Source organism: Hemitrygon akajei, chromosome 3 (genome assembly GCF_048418815.1).
Source record: "Hemitrygon akajei chromosome 3, sHemAka1.3, whole genome shotgun sequence".
NCBI lineage: Eukaryota > Metazoa > Chordata > Chondrichthyes > Myliobatiformes > Dasyatidae > Hemitrygon > Hemitrygon akajei.
Genome location: NC_133126.1, coordinates 179804006 through 179827186, shown reverse-complemented (window position 1 = coordinate 179827186; position 23181 = coordinate 179804006). Strand labels below are relative to the sequence as shown.

The 23181-nt window shown below is 41.3% G+C and overlaps 1 protein-coding gene across 1 annotated transcript in view; it reads left to right on the top strand.

The window, feature by feature from the left end:
* Positions 1–23181, top strand: part of gk5 (glycerol kinase 5) — a 77577-nt gene that overhangs the window by 20204 nt on the left and 34192 nt on the right. The window contains exons 2-4 of the mRNA XM_073041504.1: positions 10057–10150; positions 16616–16691; positions 19958–20051. Of these exons, the coding sequence (XP_072897605.1) occupies positions 10057–10150; positions 16616–16691; positions 19958–20051 (264 nt within the window). The remainder of the gene's footprint in view (positions 1–10056; positions 10151–16615; positions 16692–19957; positions 20052–23181) is intronic.

Here is a 23181-nt window from a genome sequence, read left to right as displayed (position 1 = left end):
GGGGTAACCTGGCAGTGCGAGTCCTGAGGCTCTTGTATCTTCACAAACGAGAAAATCTGCAGATGCTGGAAATCCAAGCAATGCGCACAAAATGCTGGAGGAATTCAGCAGGTCAGGCGGCATCTATGGAAAATAGGGTACAGTTGACGTTTCGGGCTGTGACTCTGCCGAAGGTCTCTGCCTGAAATGTCAACTGTAGTTTTTTTCCATAGATGCTGCTTGGCCTGCTGGTTCGCCCAGCATTTTGTGTGTGTTGCTCTTGCAGCTTCTACCTGATGACTGCAGCGAGATGAGAGCATGGCCTGGGTGGTGAGGATCTCTGATGGATGCTGCTTTTCTATGACAGTGCTTCATGTAGATGTGCTCAATGGCTGGAAAGACTTTACCTGCAATATACTAGGCCGAATCCACTACCTTTTGTTGGATTTTCCAGTCAGAGACATTGGTGTTTCCATACCAGGCCATGGTGCAGCCTGTCAATACGCTCTCCACTACACATCTATAGTCAGAAAAGTGTGTGTGATCTTGGTCTTTCTATTGGTTCTGAAACCAAAGCTGGGAAATGGAATGCACACCATTCACCTCATCGAGGGTTGTTACAGCCATTTCTACAATAGATTGCAGCTAACCAGGGTAAAGTAGTCCATTTGATTGTTATCCATTCACTGTGTTAAACATTTACTGTACCTCTCCCTGCAAAATCTGAGGACCATACGTACAGTCTAAAAGATGCAAACACCCTGAAATCTTTCGTACTCCAATCCACGCTTTCCAAAATGATAAGACCATAAGGCATAGGAACAGAATTAGGCCATTCAGCCCATCGAGTCCGCTCTGCCGTTTCATCATGGCTGATCCCGGGTCCCGTTCAACCCCTTACACCAACCTTCTCACCATATCCCTTGATGCCCCAACCGCTCAAGAAACTTACCAACTTCTGCTTTGAATGTACGCATGGACTTGGCATGCACCGCAGTCTGTGGCGGAACATTCCACAAATTCACCACTCTTTGTTCCTTACTTCTGTTTTAAAAGGTCATAACTTAATTTTGAGGCTACACCCTCTTGTTCTTGTCCACATCCACCTTACCTAGTCCTTCCAATATGCAGTAGGTTTTAATGAGCTCCCCACGCACTCTTCCAAATTCCAGTGAGTGCAGGCCCAAAACTGCCAAATGCTCCTCATATGTTAACCCCTTCATTCCCAGAATAATCTTCGTGAATCTCTTGGATTCTCTCCAATGACAATTCATCCTTTCTGAGATAAGGGGCCCAAAACTATTGACAATACCCCTAGTGTTGCTTGACTACTGCCTTATAAAGCATCAGCATTGTCTCTTTGTCTTTGTATTCTATTCCTCTTGAAATAAATCCCAACATTGCATTTGCCTTCTTTACCACAAACTCAACCTGTTAATTAACCTTCTGGGAGTCTAGCACAAGGACTCCCAAGTCCCTTTGCACCATTAATATTTGAATTTTTTTCCCATTCAGATAATAGTCTGCACTATTGTTCCTTTTACCAAACTACATTATCATACATTTCCAAACACTGTATTTCATCTGCCACTTTCCTGCCCATTTGTCCAATTCCTGCTGCAATTGTGTTGCTTCCCCAGCACTACCTACCCCTCCACCTACCTTCGTATCATCCGCAAACTTTGCCACAAAGCCATCAATTCCATTTCCAAATCAGTAACAGAACAATGTGAAAAGTGGTGACCCCTGAGGAACACCAGTAATCACTGGTGGCCAACCAGAAAAGGCCCCCTTTATTCCCACTCGCTGCCTCCTGCCTGTCAGCCATTCCTCAATCCATGCCAGTATCTTTCCTGTTACGCCATAGGATTTTATCTTGATAAGCAGCATCATGTGAGGCACCTTATCAAATGCCTTTTGAAAATCTACGTAAATGACATCCACTGCCTCTCCTTTGTCCACCCTGCTTGTTACTTCCTCGAAGAACTCTAACAGATTTGTCAGGCAAGATTCCTCTTTACAGACACCATGCTGACTTTGACTTATTTTATTATTCGTCTCCAAGTACCTTGAAACGTCATCCTTAATAATGGACTCCAACACTTACAAACTACTGAAGTAAGGCTAACTGGCCTGTAGTTCCCCTTCTTTTGACTTCCTCCCTTCTTAAAGAGTGAGGTGACATTTTCAATTCTCCAGTCCTCCAGGACCATGCCAGAATCAAGTGATTCCTAAAAGCTCATGACCAATGCATCCATCATCTCCCCAGCAACCTCCCTCAGGACTCTGGGATGTAGTCCATCTGGCCCAGGTGACTTATCCACCTTAAGACCTTTGAGCATGCCTAGCACTTTTTCCTTTGTAATAGCAATGGCACTCACTCCTGCTCCCTGACACTCATGGACCTCTGGCATACAGCTAGTGTCTTCCACAGTAAAGACTGAACCAAAGTACTTATCAAGTTCATTTGCCATTTCTTTGTCCTCCATTACTATATCATCAGCATCATATTCCAGTGGTCCAATATCAACTATCACCTCCCTTTTATTCTTTATACAACTGGGGGGAAAAAACTTCTAGAATCCTGCTTTATGTTATCGGCTAGTTTGCCCTCATATTTCATCTTTTCCCTTATTGCTTTTTTTAGTTGCCTTTTGTTGGATTTTAAAAGCTTCCCAATCATCCAACTTCCCACTTACTTTTGCTACCTTATATGCCTTTCCCTTGGCTTTTATACAGTCCTTAACTTCCCTTTTCAACTACGGTTGCCTACCCCTGCCATTTGAGAGCTACTTCTTCTCTGGGACATGTCTATCCTGTGCCTTGTGAACTATTCCCAAAAACTTCAGCACCTCTATTCTGCCGTCATCCCTGCCAGTATCCCCCTCCAATCCACCTGGGCAAGTTCCTCTCTCATTCCTCTGTAATTCCCTTTATTCCATTGCAGTACTCTTATATGTGACTTGTGCTTCTCCCTCTCAAATTGTAGTAAGAATTCAATAATATTATGATCACTGCCTCCAAAGGGAAAACTCCCTAATGAGATCTGGGTTATTACACAACACCCAATCTAAGATGGCCCTTCCCCTAATAGGCTCAAGCACAAGCTGCTCTAAAAAGCCATCTTGTAGGCATTCAACAAATTCCTTCTCTTGCAATCCAACACCAACCTGATTTTCCCAATCCCCTTGCATATTGAAGTCCCCCATTACAATTGTAGCATCACCCTTGTTACATGCTTTTTCCAGCTCCCTTTGCAATCTCAACCCTAGATCTTGGCTATTATTTGGAGGCTATGTGTGATTCCCAGAATGTGTTTTTTTTTACCCTTGCAGTTCCTTAACTCCACCCACAAAGATCTGACATTGACCCTATGTCACCTTTTTCTAAAGTTGTCATTCCATCTCTTACCAATAAAGCCACACCACTGTCTATGCCTTCTGCCTGTCCTTTTAATACCAAGCATATCCTTAATGTTAAACCCTCAATTATGACCTTCTTTCAGCCATGACTCAGTGATGCCCACAACGTCATACCAATCAATCTCTAATTGCACCACAGTTTGTCTACCTTATTCCAAATGCTACAAGCATTTAAATTCAGCACGTTCAGTCCTGCTTTCTTCGCCCTTATGAATTTTGCCTCTGTGATACAACTTAACTCTTTGCTCTGTCTGTAGTTGTACCCAGTCATTGTCTTGTCCTTCCTTGCATCCATATTACATGTTGCATCATCTACTTCTTAACCTGCTGGCTTATCCTCAGCCCTGTCACACTGGTTCCCATCCCCCTGCCATATTAGTTTAAACCACTCCCATCAGCTCTGGCAAACCTGCCCATAAGGGGCATCAAATCCCTACAAGCATCACCTCACCCAAGTCCGTTCGCAAGTTGCATTTTCCTGACAATAAAATACAACTGTTGCTCCTCTGTTCTCACAAGGTCAGTATTCTGGTGTATCATCTCAATCAGCATTGCCACCAACAGACTGCAGTAGCTCAAGGTGGTAGTTCAATAGCAACTAAAGGGCAATTGGACACGTCATTTGAAGCATGTAACAAAAGAGCACCTCGGTCTAGATCAATGTTAGATTGCATCATTCAAAGTAAATTTGATATGAATGTTGACACTCGTGCAAGACAAACTAGTTTTCTATTACAAATCTGAAGTGAAACTGAAAGGGAAGTGGGGTCAAGGTTATTTATTGAATATGAGCACAATAATGTTTGATGTTGGACACTCTGGAATAACAAAGTCCAGATTGTGTTGGAAGCTGCCTTGTCTACAATCACATACTTGAAATGTGTCATAGTCATAGAGAAGTACAGTGCAGAAATAGACCCTTCTGCCCATCCAGTCCATGCTGAACCATGTAAACTGCCCACTCCATTCACTGGTACCGTAACTCTCCATACCCCTGCTATCCATGTACCTTTGCTTAATTGTTGAAATTGAGCTCGCACGTACAAATTGGGCTGGCACCTCATTCCGCATCCTCACGAGTGAAGAAGTTTCCCCTTGTGTTGCCCTTAAACATTTTACCTTTCACCCTTAACCCATGAACTCTGGTTGAAGTCCCACCCAACCTCAGTGGGAAAAGCCTGCTTGCCTTTACCCTATCTATACCCCTCATATATCCCTATTGCAGCAATTTGTTAATGCTGGTGCTTGACAAAGAAGCCAAGTCTTACTTATTTCTGTTGGTGATGATTGTGGATAGAGCATTGAAAACCTTGTTCTCTTCGATATGATGTGTCATTTTAGAGCCTCATCCAAAGCTATGCTCTAACAGTGCAGGGCTGTCAGTAATGCCCTGAAATGTTACTTTACCAGACTTGGACAAATAACCTACCGTAGATTTCGCACGACAGAGCGCACCTGATTAAAAGCCGCTGGCTCTAATTTTAGAAAGAAAATCAATTTTGTACTTGTACAAGCCGCACCGGATTTTAGGCCGCAGGTGTCCCACGTTGTAATATGAGATATTTACACAGAAAGATATTACACGTGAGGATTTTTTAACTTTTAATTAAATCCATATGGTAACATAAACAAATACATATTGCAAATGCTTTTTTTTCGAACCGTGCCTGTAACGCGGCTACTTTTAAATATACATACGTATCGGTAACACACAAATTACGTTGCGTATACTTTTTTACTGAACAACATTCCAATATCTCCTAACGACTGGTAAAAAATATATATACTGCAGCCTACCAGGAAAAGTTATTGATCGCCTTTAACTTAAAAGCAGCGTTTTCGCTCGGCTAATGTGCTGCCCCCCCACCTTCCCGTTTATCGCAAACCGGTATTTCCCACAAGACGCGGCGAAATCGGATGTGACGTCATAGCATCCCGGGATGTAGTACAGAAAACAAATATAGTTAAAACACTTCTAACTTTAAAGAAAATACTAACAAATGAATTACTAAGCGAAAATATTATAAACTAAATAACTGCCATAAAGGCAGCACAATGCTTTTCTTCGAGTGTTTTCCATGTTGATGAGGGTGAGTACAAATGACTGATTTACAATAATTTAATTGTGAAAGTGCGCTTGATTTATCGTACAATTTCATTGGACCTCTGTGAACTACTCATCAATTTTATTGGTCTACTGTTACGAGGCAAAATGTTTTTGGAGGCATGAAAAAAAATCATGCATTAGCCGCACCGTAGTAAAGGCCGCAGTGTTCAAAGCTGTTCAAAATGTGGGAAAAAAGTAGCGGCTTATAATCCGACATCTACGGTAATTCACCTTAGAGCCATGTCTTACTGGCTAACAGCAAAATAACACAGTTACAAAATGGAAACACGAGGAAATCTGCAGATGCTGGAAATTCAAACAACACACACAAAATGCTGGTGGAACGCAGCAGACCAGGCAGCATCTATAGGAAGAAGTACAGTCGACGTTTCAGGCCGAGACCCTTCGTCAGGACTAACTTACTATCTTTTCTTTCAGTTAGTCCTGACGAAGGGTCTCAGCCCGAAATGTCGACTGTGCTTCTTCCAGTAGATGCTGCCTGGCCTGCTGCATTCCACCAGCATTTTGTGTGTGTTGCATTTACAAAATGGAGAGCTTTCAGACCCCTGATCATTTGAGGATTTTTACCACATTTGACACTAAAATTAATGCCGGAAAAGTGATTAATCCTGTACATTCAACTCCACAGCTGGGAAGGAGTATTTCATTTCAGTCCCATTCATCTAGGACAAAGATTGGAAAAGGGAGAGTAGGAAGGAGACCATATTGAGAAATTAACACAGTTCTGCCTCAGGAGGAATAAGATTTTGGAAATATCACCCAAAAATTTCAGTCCTTTCACTTATGCTAACACTAAAAATTTAATTTGAGTAGCTTTGAAAGTTTTCATCGTGAGTGACTATTTAGCTGCACTTTGGACAGTCCATTGGTAAAATCACTTCAACTTTCATTTGTACGTTGGTGGGTTAAGTTTCCACTGTTTAATGTATGCATATGATAAATTCCATTGATTCAAATAGATGTGTGAAATTCTTCACAAAAGTTGTGTGGAGCTGTCCACTGTTTTTCAGGATTGTTGGAATTGCTTTTGGACCTGTTACCCAATGTGCTTGAAATTCTGCTCCCACAGTTTTAAAAAGAGAATAATAGCCCTATTCATAGATATGAAGCTGTTCGGAATTTTTGATCCAGATTGGGGGCAGTTTGAAACAGTCACTTGAGGTGCAATAATGTAAGGGATCAGCATTAATAGTTTGGTCAAGGCTTTTGTTGATGGATTCCAGTGATTAAGTGTTATGTTTATAACCTTTTCATAATACCTCAGTGATAACCTTAGGAGATACTAGACATACTGCTTGTTTAAAGGTTGTTCTGTAACTCTGTGTTAATGTTATTTATGATCATAAGCTTTTTAACTTGTGGAACAGTGTAACTGTGAAGCTGCTTTAAAAATTTTGTGTATTTCTCAGAGACACGATAACTAAAAGCCGTGACACCTATTTCATGCCCCTTGGGGAGGGGGGAATACAGAAGCTTTAGTTCACCGCCATCTGCAGACTTTATCAGCTGCTCTACCTGGTGTTGATCTCAATATTATAGTGGCCATCTGTTTGCTGTTACAGTACTTCCATAAAATTAGGCTTTATAACATTCCTTGTAAATCAAATAAAATCTAACTTTCATATATAAATATTTCACAATAATGGAGTAAAATTATGTAGCTTGTCAAAAATTATCGATAAAACATACACATTGAAAATATGCGCAAAAATCATTTAATGATTAATGATCCCCTCGTGTTTTAAGAAGGCAATGATAATCCCAGTGCCGAAGAAAAGCAAGGTGGCATGCCTGAATGACTATCGACCTGTGGCTCTAACATCAATTGCCATGACGTGCTTTGAGCGATTGGTTATGGCACACATCACCCATAACCTACCGGTCAACTTCGATGCTTTGCAATTCGCCTACCGGAGCAATAGGTCAACAGCAGATGCCATCTCTCTGGCACTACGTTCCTCCTTAGAACACCTGGAAAATAAAGACGCATATGTAAGGCTCCTTTTCATCGACTACAGCTCTGCCTTTAATACCATCATTCCAAATAAACTGATTCCTAAGCTCCGGAACCTGGGTCTTAGCACTCAGATCTGCAGCTGGATCTTCAACTTCCTCACAGACAAGACCCAGGCTGTAAAAATAGGGGACAAGCTCTCCGCTACAATCACTCTGAGCACCGGTGCCCCACTAGGCTGTGTACTTAGCCCCCTGCTGTACACCCATGATTGTGTAGCCAAGTTTCCATTGAACTCAATATATAAGTTTGCTGATGACACCACAATTGTAGGTCGTATCTTGGGTAATGATGAGTCTGAGTACAGAGAGGAAATTAAGAACCTGGTGGCATGGTGTGAAGACCATAACCTATCCCTCAATGTCAGCAAGACAAAGGAATTGGTTGTTGACTTCAGAAGGAGTAGCGGACCACACGACCCCATCTACATCAGTGGTGCGCAGGTGGAACAGGTCAAAAGCTTTAAGTTCCTCGGGGTGAATATCACAAATGACCTGACTTGGTCTAACCAAGCAGAGTCCACTGCCAAGAAGGTCCACCAGCGTCTTTACTTCCTGAGAAAGCTGAAGAAATTTGGCCTGTCCCCTAAAACCCTCACTGATTTTTATAGGTGCACTGTAGAAAGCATTCTTCTAGGGTGCATCACAACCTGGTATGGGAGTTGTCCTGTCCAAGACCGGAAGAAGCTGCAGAAGATCATGAACATAGCCCAACACATCACACAAACCAATCTTCCATCCTTGGACTCACTTTACACCACACGCTGTTGGAGCAGTGCTGCCAGGATAATCAAGGACAAGATCCACCCAGCCAACACACTTTTGTCCCACTTCCCTCTAGGAGAAGGTTCAGGAGCATGAAGATTTGTATGGCCAGATTTGGGAACAGCTTCTTTCCAACTGTGATAAGACTGCTGAACAGATCCTGACCTGGATCTGGGCCGTACCTTCCAAATATCTGGACCTGACTTGCATTACCTTACTTTCCCTTTTCTATTTTCTAATTATGATTTATAATTTAAATTTTTATTATATTTACTTAGATTTGTACTTCAGAGAGCGTGAAGCGCAGAAACAAATATCACTGTGATGATCGTACGCTCTAGTATCAATTGTTTGGTGACAATAAAGTAAAGTAATGTGGCTGTCTTGTACCAATGCACAAATATTTATGATTTCAAAATTAAAATGCTTCAGAATTCACTATTTCATTTAGAGACTTCTTAAATCTCCAATTTAGAGCAGCCAGCATATAGCTGACCAATGGAAAAGCATTGGGGTTTGAGATCAAGACCGACCAACAGCTTGTAGTGATTGTACTTGTGCCTTGTCTGTGCTCATAGCAAAACATTAACAAGGGGGTAACTAAGTTGAACTGGGACTTGCAGTCACTTGACTTTTCCAAGGTAGATTAAATGGGAAAATTGATGTCCAAATGAAGAAGACATTTCCCCCAATAGTATTGCCAGTCATTATTGTAGCCTCAGTTAATTGTATTTATTTTGACATGATTTTTTGTGCCATTGCATAGTATTGGTGAATCTAAACTCTTTAGTATGATTGAAGTGCTTTTTCCTGTTCAAGATTGTGATGACAAAGCAGCTGATGAAAGTTTAAAAGTTCAGTAGGAGCAAGTGTAGCCTCATTGATTTCTGTCATCCTGTTAATACACGTGTATTATACAGGTTGTCCAGGTGCTTCAAAGGAAGGTCTTCATTCATTGCCCATACTGCACTTTCTCCCCTCTTTTGGTGCTTTCACGCAACCATTGATTGTTGAAAAAGCATTGAATGACATCTGCTGTATTGGAGTATATTTCAATTAAATCACTAGCATAAGTTTCTGCAAATGCTGGAAATTCAGAGTAACGCACACAATGTTAGAGGAACTCAGCAGGTCAGACAGCATCTATGAACAGACCCATTTTGGACCAAGACTTGTCATTATAATTAGAAAGAAAGAGGGTAGAAACCAGAACGAGAATGTGGGGAGGAGAAGGAGTACAAACTGGCAGATGATGAGTGAGACCAGGTGAGGGGGAATGTGGGGGAGGATGAAGTGAGAAGCTGAGAGGTGATAGGCAGAAGAGATAACATCGATTTCTCTAACTTCTGGTAATTTCTTGCCCCCCTCCCCTTCTCTTTTTTCCATTACCCATTCTGGCTTCCCTCTCAGCCCTTCGCTTCTCACCTGCCCATCTCCCTCTGGTGCTTATCCCCCATCCCTCCATTCTCCTCTCCTATCAGATTCCTCCTTCAGCCCTTAACCTTTTTTGCTTGATGTTGGAGATTTCCCATCTGATAATCATGACTCTGATTTTATTTTTTGGACTTCCTTTAAGTCAGGTGCTTTAACAAAAGTGTGGCTTGCTGCGAGTCAGTGCACGCCATTTATTCTTTTATCAAGAAGTATTTAGGATTAAGTCAAGTGTTGGGCTGTGGTATATGCAGAGAATATTGTGATTATGATTGAGTTTTTCTTCAGTTTGACAATTGCCTGTTGCTTTTCAAACAGATAAAGATGCTGTATCCCAAACCAGGATGGGTTGAAGTTGACCCAGAAGCAATGTTTGAACAATTTGTTGCTGTTGTGAAAGAGGCAGTGGAAGGTAAGGGGGAAGATTGGGGTCGGTTGTAAAGATCTCTGCCATAATTACTCTGCCTTTAATTTTACTTTGCAAAATGTATTTAATATTTGAGTAATATTGTAAATGTATTAACACAACAAGGTCTGCAGATGCTGGAAATCCAAAGTAACACACACAAATGCTGGAGGAACCCAGCAGGTCAGGCTGCATCTACAGTCGACGTTTCTGGTCGAGACCCTTCTTCAAGACTGGAAAGGAAAGGGGAAGACACCAGAATATAAAAAAGTGGGGTGAGGATAAAGAGGATAGCTAGAAGGTGATAACTGAAGCCAAGTGGGTGGGAAATGTAAAGGGCTGGAGAGGAAGGAATCTGATGGGAGAGGAGAGTGGACAATAGGAGAAAGTGAAGGAGGTTGGGCACCAGGGGGAGGTGATAGGCAGGTGAGAAGCCAGAGTGGGGAATAGAAGAATGGGGGAGAAGGCGGGTATTTTTTAACTGGAAGAAGAAATTGATATTCATGCCATCAGGTTGGAGGCTAGCCAGACAGAATATAAGGTGATGCTCCTCCACCCCGATGGTGGCCTCATTACGCCACCACATCAGATGTCAATGCCTCGCTAAGAAAAACCTAAGGCAAGTTTCCCCAGATCCCAAGTTTTTCTTTCGATTAGTTTCTGGAGTTTCAAAACTTAATACTATCCCTTGAATGTTGTTAACCCTCTAGGCTATGTGGCTTGCTAGCCTGTAGTAAAGAGGATTAGAAGATTTTAGCTTTATTTCTCACATGTACAGTGAAGTACTTTGCGTTAAGTCAAGTCAACACGGATTATACTGGGCAGCCAACAATTGGTGCCGCAGTAAAGGACAATTCAACTAATTTGTATTGCTTGGCACAAGTCATGGAAAGCCTACACTAAGTGAAAGTGACACATTTCCTCCTCTGGCAGATATTTGTGACTCATCGATTTCAGAATAATGGTAATTCCATGGCCACTGTTCCTGGCATTGGGTTTTTATTTCAGTTATTTCTGCTGCTTGAGGTTAAATTCAAATTGATGTCATACTTTAGAGTACTAGGCAAGTGTTCTCAATACCAACCCACACTTTCCAGGAGGAGGCTCCCATTTACTTTGCCAGTTGTATCTGGTCAGTGGCCTCTTGGCTGGACCAAGGCCAGGAGCTCACTGTGCAGAAGAACCTTGGATGTGGTTCCTTGTTCAGTTCCCTCATGTAGCCTGCTGCACTCTGAGATCGACCTGCGAAGCATTACTGGCAACCTCATTTGCAGATTCAAAGCAACACACACAAATGCTGGAGGAACCCAGCAGATCTCTGCTTTGTCCTTTCAGCACCAGTGGTGACCTCAGCATGTTTTCGTAGGAGGCGAAGATGAATGAAAACTTTTTACTTAGATAAAGTTGGCAAACTGTTTAATGGTTTCTTTTAAAGACTGGTATTTCAATATTGCTCTTAAATTTTAAATTCCAAGCAATTAAAGCATCAATTGAAATTGGAAATGGTGATATTTAATCTTTTTGAATAAAAGAGGTTCCTTCAAATGAATAGATACAGGGACGTGCATCCTAAAGTGGGTCTTCATGACCTGGGGTCAGAGGGACATGTTCTGTAGCTTCATGTCTGTGGGTCCAGCCTTGTTGAGCTTTTCCATCAGATTCATGGTAGAGATGTTAGATGGAGGTCTGAGGGATTGTTTATCAGCCCCCAGTAATACAATCCCAATCCAATATGGGTGAGGAATGTTGGTTCTAATAAGCCATTAGTCCTCACTGACTCATAGTTAAAATGTTTGAAAAATAGTTGCCATTGAGTTTTATACAGCCTTTGGTGTAAAGTGGTTTAGCTCGTAAAACCTGCATGAAATGAATATTAGCTGAGTAACTTCATACAGTACTTTACCCTGGGTGGTTCTTAATTTGCAAATAAATATGATTCCCTGAAGCACTTAAAAACATAAACAAAATTGATGGTTGCTGAAATTTATTGGATTTTCCTTTGAATACACTAAGCCCTTTATTTTCCCTTCTGTTACTGGAATTGGAAATGAGGGAAATTTAGTAAGACTGAGGAATTTATACTGAGTAATAATTATAGAAGCATTATTACTACCAAATGTCATTATATTCTTAATTATAGATTAATTGGAGAACGATTCCATAAGCAAAGATCCAAAAGCAATTGGCTATATTAAATCACAGAAGATTTTGCAAATGAGTGCGCCTGTTTGATCATTTTCCCTTTCATTTTTCTTCAGCTACATATCTCTTCATGGAAGAAACAGCGCAACAGTTCAAAATATTCATTCTTTACTGATGATATCTTAAGAATGCCTTTTTTAATCTTGTGTATTCATGACATCATGACTGAATTTTGATCAGAATGTGAAACATTATTAACTTAATTGAAAACAAGAGAAAATCTACAGATGCTTTAAATCCAAGTAACACACACAAAATGCTGGAGGAACTCAGCAGGCCAGACAGCATCTATGGAAAACAAGTGCGGTCGACGTTTCAGGTTGAGACCCCTCCTCCTGTCCTGTCGAAGTGTTTCGGCCTGAAACGTCGACTGTACTTTTTTCCATAGATGCTGTCTGGCCTGCTGAATTCCTCCAGCATCTTGTGTGTGTTGCTTAACTTAATTGATTTTGTTTTGTGGATCGGGTGTGTATTTGAAGTTTAAGTACTGAAATATTATTGGAAAAAAAACCCTGTTTATCCAAATTGTACTCCTATCTGAAAGCCAAATTGCTTCCTACGTGACAGTCTGGCAGCGTTTGTATGTTAATATAGCAAGTACCATTAGAAGTAGGAGGTGGGCAATGAATCCTGCTATCGTTTTTGCCAAGAATAATCTATATTTTTTTTTTGGAAGTAATTTTAATGTTTCTGTTGCTTGGTGTATAACTGCTTCAAGTCAAGTTGCAAGTCAAATAAATTTACTTCACTATTCAGTCAGGTTATCTCAGGTTAACCCAGTCCTAAATAAGGGACTTGAAACTGCACACTCTGTTGTTATGAGGAAAATACACAAAGCACCTTCTGGTTACTTTAATATTCATTAATTCACCCACAAGATGTAGACCTTAATAGCTAGGCCAACATTTATTGTCCTGGAATTGAATACTAGGGAGAGAATCATCTTTTAAAGGGTTATGGCTCAGCATTTTTATATAAAGGTGATAACAGTCCAGTGTAATTTCAAGGGTGAAATGGGTTTGTTGGTCTTCTGGTGTACGTAATATTTTTAATCATCATCACTTCCTCATTACAGTGTTGTTTTTTTTTTTACAAGTTGTGGAAACCAGTTGACCCTCAGCAGGTCAGGAAGACTCACAATCAGAATCAGGTTTATGATCAATGATGTGTCAAGAAAATTGCTGTGTGGCTGCAGTACAGTGCAATACCAAAATATCGCTATAAATTTACAACAATAATATAAATAATAAAGTGCAAAAAGAGCAAAACAGTGAGGTCGTGTTCATGGTATCATCGATCGCTCAGAAATCTGATAGTGGAGAGGTAGAAGCTGTGCGTAAAATGTTGACAGTGGGGATCTTCAGGCTCCTGTACCAGCTTCCTGATGTGGCAGGGAGAAGAGGGCATGCCCTGGGTGATGAGGATCCTTCATGTCGGATGCTGCCTCCCTGAGGCATCACCTTTTGGAGATGCCCTCAGTGGTGGGGAAGCTAGTGTCTATGATGGAGTCTACAGCCCTCTGCTGCTGTGTTTCCATCTTGTGCATTGGCATCTCAAACATCTCAATCAGAATCAGGTTTAATATCACTGGCATATGTCGTGACATTTGTTGTTTTGCGGCAGCAGTACATTGCAATACATACTTATAAAAAATTATAAATTGCAGTAAGAAATGTAGTTTAAAAATTAAATGTGCAAAAAGAGAGCAAAACAGAAAAAATACAGAGGTAGTGTACCTCATGGGTTCATTGTCCGTTCAGAAATCTGATGGCGAAGGAGAAGGAGCCGTTCCTGAATCGTTAAATGTGTGTCTTCAGGCTTCTGTGCAGCGGCCTTGATGGTAGCAATGAGAATAGGGCATGTCCTGGGTGATGGGGTCTTTAATGTTGGATGCTGCCTTCTTTAGGCATTGCCTTTTGAAGATGTCTTTGATTCTGGGAGGCTTGTGTTCGTGATGGAGCTAACTGAGTTCACAGCAGGTCACATTAATTCTTCATCCCACTCCCATTAGGACCCCTGTCCATGATCTCCAGTGCTGTTATCTGACTCCAATTCTGATAAAGGAAACTCAGCTGACTCTTTCCACAGTAGCAGCTTGACCTGACCTGCTGACTGTGTCCAATCTTACTCTGTTTATTTAAGGTGTCAGATTTCCAGCATCTGATTTCAAAGTTCAAAGTACAATTTATTATCAGAGTACATGCATGTCACCATGTGCAACCCTGAGATTGTTTTTCTGCGCAGATACTGTCGTGGTTACTTGAAATGACTTGGAGACACAGACAATTCTTCAAGAAAATTAAACCTTTATTTGCAAACAAAGGCTGAGGCAATCAATGAACTTGTCACCGAAAGCCCACCGAGCTCTGGTGTACAGCATTCTTTATAGTAATTTCTTATCTCAGTTACATTTTGGTTTCATCGCCATACCCAATCAAGTTTTAGTTGCATATCATCTATATATGAATTAATTAATCGCTCTTGCCTAGCCCTCGGTGCGCCACCATTGTTTTTCACCTGTTCGCATTGGGGCCTTATTCGTGGCCAAGATTATGTTTTTCAGACAACCTCCCTCACAGTACATTCCTGCTCGCAGCATCCTGTCCACCACCGTTATCTCGTACTAAACAAAGGCTGAGTGTGATACATGGGATACATCGCAGCTAATAGTGTTGCAAAACAAGCAGGTGTACTGTAAGTGCCATAATATGCAGCTAAGAAAGTACAAAGTATCTAGTGAAAACAACACATAACAAAATGTGCCCAGTAAAATAATACATATTAATATTCGGTACCTAGAAGTGATTACATAGTATAGTAAATAGCTAATACATAGTGATTATAGTTCAGGTATATATAATGATTATATCAGGTATATTTCTCAATAATACTTAGCAAATCTATGGAACAGTAACTGTAAACAGCAGAAACTGTTAACTATATACAAACTGTGCAAATGCAGATATAAATAATGAGCATGAAATAACAATATAACAGAATCCTTAAATGTAGCTAACCCCTTTTGTTTGAGAGCCTGATGGTTGATAATTGTTCTTGAACCTGGTGGTGTGAGCCCTGAGGCATCTGTACCTTCTACCTGATGCCAGCAGCAAGAAAAGAGCATGGTCTGGGTGGTGAGGATCTTTGATAGATGCTGCTTTCCGATGGCAATGTTTCATGTATATGTGCTCAATGGTTGGGAGGGCTTTACCCGTGAGGTACTGGGGCAAATCCATTACCTTTTTTGTAGGTTTCTGCTCAAAGGCATTGGCATTCCCACACCAGGCTGTAATGCAGCCAATCAGTGCACTTTGCACCACACGTCTACAGAAGCTTGCTGTGATTTTCGATGACGTGCCAAGCCGCTGCAGTCTCTTGAGGAAGTAGAGGCGTTGTCGTGCTTTCTTTGCAACAGTATTTATATGAAGGGTCCAGGAGATAGTGACACCCAGGTGTTTTCTGGAAATTAATCTAACCCAACATTTTAATTTATGCCCTGGACCTCTGCCATTAACCAAGTGATTCATTCAAGTCCAGTCAAGATGCTTTTGTCATTTTGACCATAACTGCTGGTACAGTACATAGTAAAAATGAGACAACGTTTTTCAGGACCATGGTACTACATGAACAATACAAAAACTACACTGAACTACGTAAACCAACGCAAAAACTACACTAGACTATAGACCTACCCAGGACTGCATAAAGTACACAGAACAGTGCAGGCATTACAATAAATAATAAACAAGACAATAGGCACAGCAGAGGTCAGTAGGTTGGTAGTCCGATAGCTTGGGGGAAAATCTGTTACATAAATAATCAGTTGAATGGCCGTGTCTGGGATTCCGTTTCTGTACTCATGCCGAGTATTTCGTTGCCACAGATGTAGTCCAATTTAATGTCCGTTGGAGAGCAGAATGGACGGCTAGGGATTGCTTTTTTCCTGGCACAGACTCCTGCCCGCTTGCATCGCTTCCACTTCCTCGCACACCATCCCCACCTCTGGCTTCAGGCGACTCCGAGGACTGCAGGCCCGATTCCCTCAGCAAGCGGACATTGGAGAGCAGAATGGATGGGAGGACCTCTGGTTGGGAACACCTGATTTAACCTAAATTTGCTGACTTGATATTTCACAGGAATAGTATTTCAGAACTGAGCTAGAAGCATAGAGTTGTCTCCAATGAAGAGCAACATTCAGTTGAGCTTTAAATCAAAATATCAGTCATATTTCAGATTGTAATACTAATGTTTCTTTCTTTGTGTTTCTAGCTTCACAATTGCATATGAAGCAGATGGTAGCCCTTGGCATTTCAACGCAGAGAGCAACGTTTGTTACTTGGGACAAGTAAGTGATGATAACATACCACCTCAAAGTTAAAAAAAAACCCTTTCATCTACTTTCAGACTTGGAGTTGCAATCTTGTTAGAGTTCATTGAACTATAGTAATGGTCGTAGAATGAAGGGAGGAAAAGATTTGAGCTGCCCCTGCTTCTAATTTTTATTTCTCTACAGTTTTCAGCTATCTTACCAAATCCTAAATCCCTAAATCTTATGGAGGCCCTCGAGAAATATGATTACTTTGCTTGGTAGTGCTTTATAAATTCTTCCATGGCCAAATCCTAAATGATATCTTTAGTTTTCAGTATTGCAGGGCATCTGGAAAGCATTAGATTTTGAGATGCATCTACAGAAAGAAACCGTTTGAAAAAATAAATGACCTGCGAAGCTATTGAAAAAATCAAAATAAATTGTATCTTTAAAATAGCATGATTCAAATTTGATTGTTTGAGTGACCGCGACATTTAAAGTGTGGTTTACAGCAGTGCTGATCTGAATGGTGCCTGCTGAATGTCAGTGGAATATATTGGATTTGTTTACCCAATAGGATTATGTAACAGCTATAGGGAATAGATTGGTTGGCTGCTGCTAAACAGCACAACTCTTCTACCAGCTATACAATGCCCTTTGCCAGCATTTCTACAAATTTTCTAAACTAGAAGCTGCTTCTGTTTGGCATGTTAACTTTGTCTTTTATAATTTACCCATTGTTGTTAGGGCACGCCAATAAGTAACCATATTTTGCCATTCATTCAGACCTTGAATGATCTATGCCAAGACTGGGTTAATTCCCCTAGCTGAACAATACAAAATCCTTAACTCTGCCTTGGAGATTTTAAATGTCCAGCTATCCTTTTTGTTTTGAAGGAAGAAAGTTTCATTTTTCTGTGTTTTGCATGAAGAAATCTTTTCTTTCTAAATGGCCTAGCACTAAACTTAAGCTTGTGCTCCATATTTGTGATTCACTTCCTCGAAGAAATGGTTCCTCTTTGTGGAATCCAGTATTTACTTAAGTATCCTGGGTCCTTCACTTACTGTAATGTATGTCAGGTTTTTTGCAGCCTGCCCTTATGCTCTCTCAGTTCTTTACAGCTTTGTAACAGGTACTGTATACAGCTGGGTTCTCCCAGGTGAATATGCCGCCAAATGTTTAAAATCACATGGCATATATGTGCCTCCTTATCGGAGAATCAAAACATTTAAAATTGCTTCCCTTTGCAAATTCCTTTTGGCGTGTAGTGACTGCTGCATCAGCAGACTAGGATAGGGGAAAATCCGGTTAATATGCATTCCAGGGAACTGGTTTTGAGGGGAATGCTAACTATAGCACAACCTAACTTCAAATTGTACCACAGAATTTTTAATGTTTTGTTTTACAGGCAGTCAGACTTGTGGCTGACTTTTCAAGGACATTTTTATTGAGAAAGCAGCTAAACTTCAGTAATGGGACTATCCATATAGATTATTTGCCTAAATTTCACAATGCTATTTGAATTAAATGTGGCAACTAAGTTAAAGAAATATGCAGATTTGGATATCTTCTTGTTTAGTCATCACTATTTCTAATGGAGGATGTGGTGCCTATACTGAAATTTACACATCTCTAGCAGTAAACATTTTGTATGTTCTTTTCAGCCTGTAAATTAATAGAATACATTTATTCTGTTATGCATACCTTGCCTGAATTTAGAGCATGAGGTAATTGCCCATATACCTTGTCTAAGTTTCAGATAGAATTTGTGCTTCCTCCAGTATTTCAGATTTGTGGGAGAGCTGAAGGTAGTCAGAACTTCTTCCAGTCCTGCAGAAGGTAGACTCGGCCATGCTATTATTTTTTAGGACTTCAGGATAAAGCAGCCACCAAGTTTATTTAAAGAAAAGTTGGTCTATATTGGGATGAAGTTTGGGAGGAAGAAACTACCTTCAGAAAAGCCAAACGTTTCTGATTAGTTTTATCGATTACTGTTACAGATTAGTTTCTGATAGATTAGTGTTGTCTATTTAAATCATCACCATCATCATGTGCCATGTATGATGTGGCTGATCATTTCTGTCCCTCTGTTTTTAATACTTCCTTCCCGCTGTTCTTCTTAATGTTTTCTATCTATACCAATACCCCAGCCATTATCAATACTCTTCAGAGATTATCTGCCTGGCATCAGCGGTCACATAACCAAGACTTGTGATATGCACCATCTGCTCATATGACCATCTACTACCTTCTCCCATTGCTTCACATGACCCTGATCGGCGTGCTAAGCAGGTGCTAGGGTAACCTTGCCCAAGGGTGACCTGCAGGCTAGTGGAGGGAAGGAGCATCTTTCACCTGCTGTGGTAGAGATGGATTTCCACCCCATCACCCATCTGTTTAACTCTTATATATTTATTCATAAGACAGAATACTATAATCAGCGAAGTTGTTTTTGCTGGATTTCTGATTTAATCTGGCTATATGTGATCAAAGCTTGGAAATCAATTGCTCTTTATTGCTTGTGCATACTTGGGTGAGGAGGCTTGGATGAGGAGTGTTGTTTGTTGTACTAAAGCTTGCCCAACAGTCTGCCTTCAGTGTTAAAACACACAAACTGATACCCAATGCAGATTTGCACTGCACTTGCTTTCTGTTGTATCAAATACCGTAAGATATCCAGTAGGTGCAGAATCCAGCTATTCAGCCCATCGATTCGTCCGGCTGATTATCTCCAGAATTTTCTGTTATTGTTGTTAAACTTCTGAAGTATATCTACAACATATGTTGCAACGTCTGCTCAAAAAAGTTCAAAGTAAATTTATTATCAAAGTACATATGTGTCACCAAGTACAACCCTGAGATTCAGTTTCTTGTGGGCATTCATAGTAAATACAAGAAACACAAATAGAGTCAGTGAAAGATCACACCCAACAGGATGGACATCTATTTATGCACTTGCAGCTTAGATTAAAAAAGGGAAAGGTTAGCTTTATTTGTCACATATACATTGAAACATAGCGAAATACATCATTTGCATCAATGACCATCACAGTACAAGATGTGCTTGGAGCAGCTCAAGTGTTGCCGTGCTCCCAGCACCAAAATAACCCTAACTAACCCTAACCCCGACCATGTGGCTTTGGAATGTGAGAGGAAACCAGAGCACCCAGAAGAAACCCACGTAGTCACAAAGAGAACGTACAAACTCCATTGTATCACCCTGCACTACGTGCATCTGGTCTTTTAAGTTTTCAGAGGTGTAATTGCAGTGATGTTCCTATGTTCTGTGTCTGTGTTGCAGGAGAACAGGAAAACCATTTCATAACTTCATTTGCTGGCAGGACCTTCGAGCAGTTGACCTTGTTGAATCGTGGAATAGCTCCATGCTGCTTTGGGTAAGGTAGACAAGTGGTCATCTTTGGGAATTGCTTACTAGAGAAAATCTGCAGATGCTGGAAATCCAAGTAATACAGGCAAAATGCTGGGAGAACTCAGCAGTCCAGGCAGCATCTGTGGAAAAGAGTATAGTCGATGTTTCAGGCAGTTTCAGTCCTGCCGAAGGGTCTTGGCCCGAAATGTCGACTGAACAACTGGTGCCCTGTCACGCTCACCTGAATAATAAGCAAATGCTTTGAGAAGCTGGTCAAGGACTACATCTCCAGCTTGCTACCACCCACACTGGACTCCCTACAATTTGCCTACCGACACAACCGATCGACAGATGACGCAATAGCCACTGCTTTACATTCCGTCCTTGCATATCTGGAGAACGATGTTTATGTGAGAATGCTGTTCTTGGACTACAGTTCAACATTCAACACCATAGTTCCATCCAGGGTCGACAAGAAGCTCAGAGACCTCAGCCTTGACCCTGCCTTGTGCAGCTGGATCCTGGACTTCCTGTCAGATCGGCAGCAGGTTGTAAGAGTGGGCTCCCTCACCACCAACCCTCTGACTCTCAATACAGTAGCTCCTCAGGGCTGCGTACCGAGTCCCCTCCTTTACTCTGTGTAATCACAGGACTCTGCAGAGAGTGGTACCCAGAGCATCTGTAGTTGTGAACTTCCCATTATTCAGGACATTTACAAGGACAGGTGTGTAAAAAGGGCCTGTAGGATCATTGGGGACCCAAGCCACCTCAACCACAAACTGTTCCAGCTGCTACCATCCAGGAAGCGGTACCTCAGCATAAAAGCCAGGACCAACAGGCTCCGGGACAGCTTCTTCCACCAGGCCATCAGACTGATGAACTCGTGCTGACTTGAGTGTACTCTATATTACATTGATTGTTCTATTTATTATAAATAATTATTAATTACTGTGATTGCACATTTAGATGGAGACATAACATAAAGATTTTTACTCACATACGTGAAGGATGTAAGAAATAAAGTCAATTCATTTCAATACTCTTTTCCATTGATGCTGCCTAACCTGCTGAGTTCCCCCAGCATTTTTATTTTGTGTGTGTGGTTTGAGAATTCCTTGATGAGTTTGCAATATTTATACAGCTGTATCAGATTCTAAAACTTGCTTTGAGTTGGGTCAATTGTATTCTGTTTGCATAATTAAAAACAGGATGTAATTGTGAAACTTTTGTATTCAAATACTCTAAATAACTTATTGCAAAACTCTAACTTAAGATTAAAATTGATGCGTGGAAGATATAGGAAGCAATAACTTTAAGTTGATTTGTTTTTGAGCTATGCTGCATAACTTCTACAGTAGTAATTCATCGTTTGTTCATTAAGTGCTGTGCTGTATGACATGGGCGATCATGGTCTTTCCATGACTATGATTGTTCTTGGCAAATTTTTCTGCTGAAGTGGTTTGCCATTGCCTCCTGGGCAGTGTCTTTACAAGACAGGTAACCTGAGCCATTAGAACGTAGAACATAAAATAGTACAGCATATGAACAGGCCACTCAGCCCACAGTGATGTGCTGAACCATCTAAAGAAATCAGCAAACCCAACCACTAATCCCTCCTACCTACACCGTTTCCATATCTCTCCATCTTCCTTGCATGCATGTGCCTATCCAAACATCTCTTAAAAGTCTCTAATTTATTTGCCTCTGCCACTATACCAGACATCCATGACTCTGAGTAAAACCTCTCCTTTGAACCCACCCCCTCTCACCTTCAGAGCATGCCCCATGGTATTGGAGATTTCAACCCTGGGAAACAGAAGCTCTCCGTCCACTCTTGTCTATGCCTCTCATAATCTTGTAAAGCTCTACCAGATCTTCCCTCAGCCTCTGGCGCTCCAGAGAGAATAACCCAGGTTTATCCAGCCTCTCGTCATAGCACACACCCTCTAAACCAGGCAGCATCCTGGTAAACCTCTTCTGCACCCTCTCCAAAGCCTCTACATCCTTCCAATAGTGGGCAACCAGAACTGTACGCAGTAATCTACATGTGGCCTAACCAGAGTTTAATAAAGTTGCAACATAACCTCTTGACTTTTGAACTCAGTGCCTCGACTAATGAAAGCAAGCATTCCACGAGCCTTCTTAACCACCTTATCGACCTGTGTAGATGCTTTCAAGGAGCTATGACCTTGGATCCCAAGCTCTCTCTGCTTAGCAACACTGTTAGGGTCTTGCCCTTAACAGTGTACTGTTTTCTTGAACTTGCCAGACGAAGGTGCAGCACCTCACATTTATCTGCTCTAAGCTCGCCATCTGCCATTTCTCTGCCCATATCTGCAACTGATCTATATCACACTGTACTCTTTGCCAGTCTTCTATGTTATTCACAACTCCACCAATCTTGGTATCATCTGCAAACTGACTAACCCATCACCTACATTTTCATCCAGGCCATTTGTATACATCACAATTAGCAGAGGTCCCAGTGGAACACCAATTACAGACCTCCAGCTCAAATGAGTGCCTTCAACCACTACCCTTTGTCTTCTATTATTAATACTCTTTAGAGATTGTCAGTCTGGCATCAGTGGTTGCATAACCAGGACTTGTGATATGCACCATCTACCACAAGCGCCCATGGCTTCACTTGACCCTAAGCAGTGCTACACTTTGCCCAAGGGTGAAGTGCAGGCTAGTAGAGGAAGGAACGCCTTACATCTCCTATGGTAGAGATGTATCTTCACCACACCACCCTAAAGGTCACAAGCCTTGTGATTCCTCACTTGAGTAGCAGTCAGGGATTTGCCAAGTTATTTAATCATGAGCCAGTACCTGGCAGCTCTGCCAGTGCTGCCAAACGCGGGACTTAAAAGGGTGCAGGAGAGACTAGAAGCATCGTCCATCCCTTGGCCTCTGGAGAAGCAAGTTGGCGCAATTTTTTTGTTTTTAGCTTCTATAGTCTATCAGTTTTCCTTAAAACTTGGGTGTTGCAGTCAAAGTCAGAGCCTCTGTTAACCAAGCTGCAACTAAGATCAGATCCATGTGGTGCACCTGGTTCACTCCCTTCATGGAGCTCGATAGCTTTAACCCTGACGCAAGGTTATCTTGCAATTTGAGCCTGTGGTAAGGAAGGCATATGCATTGTTAGTATTCGT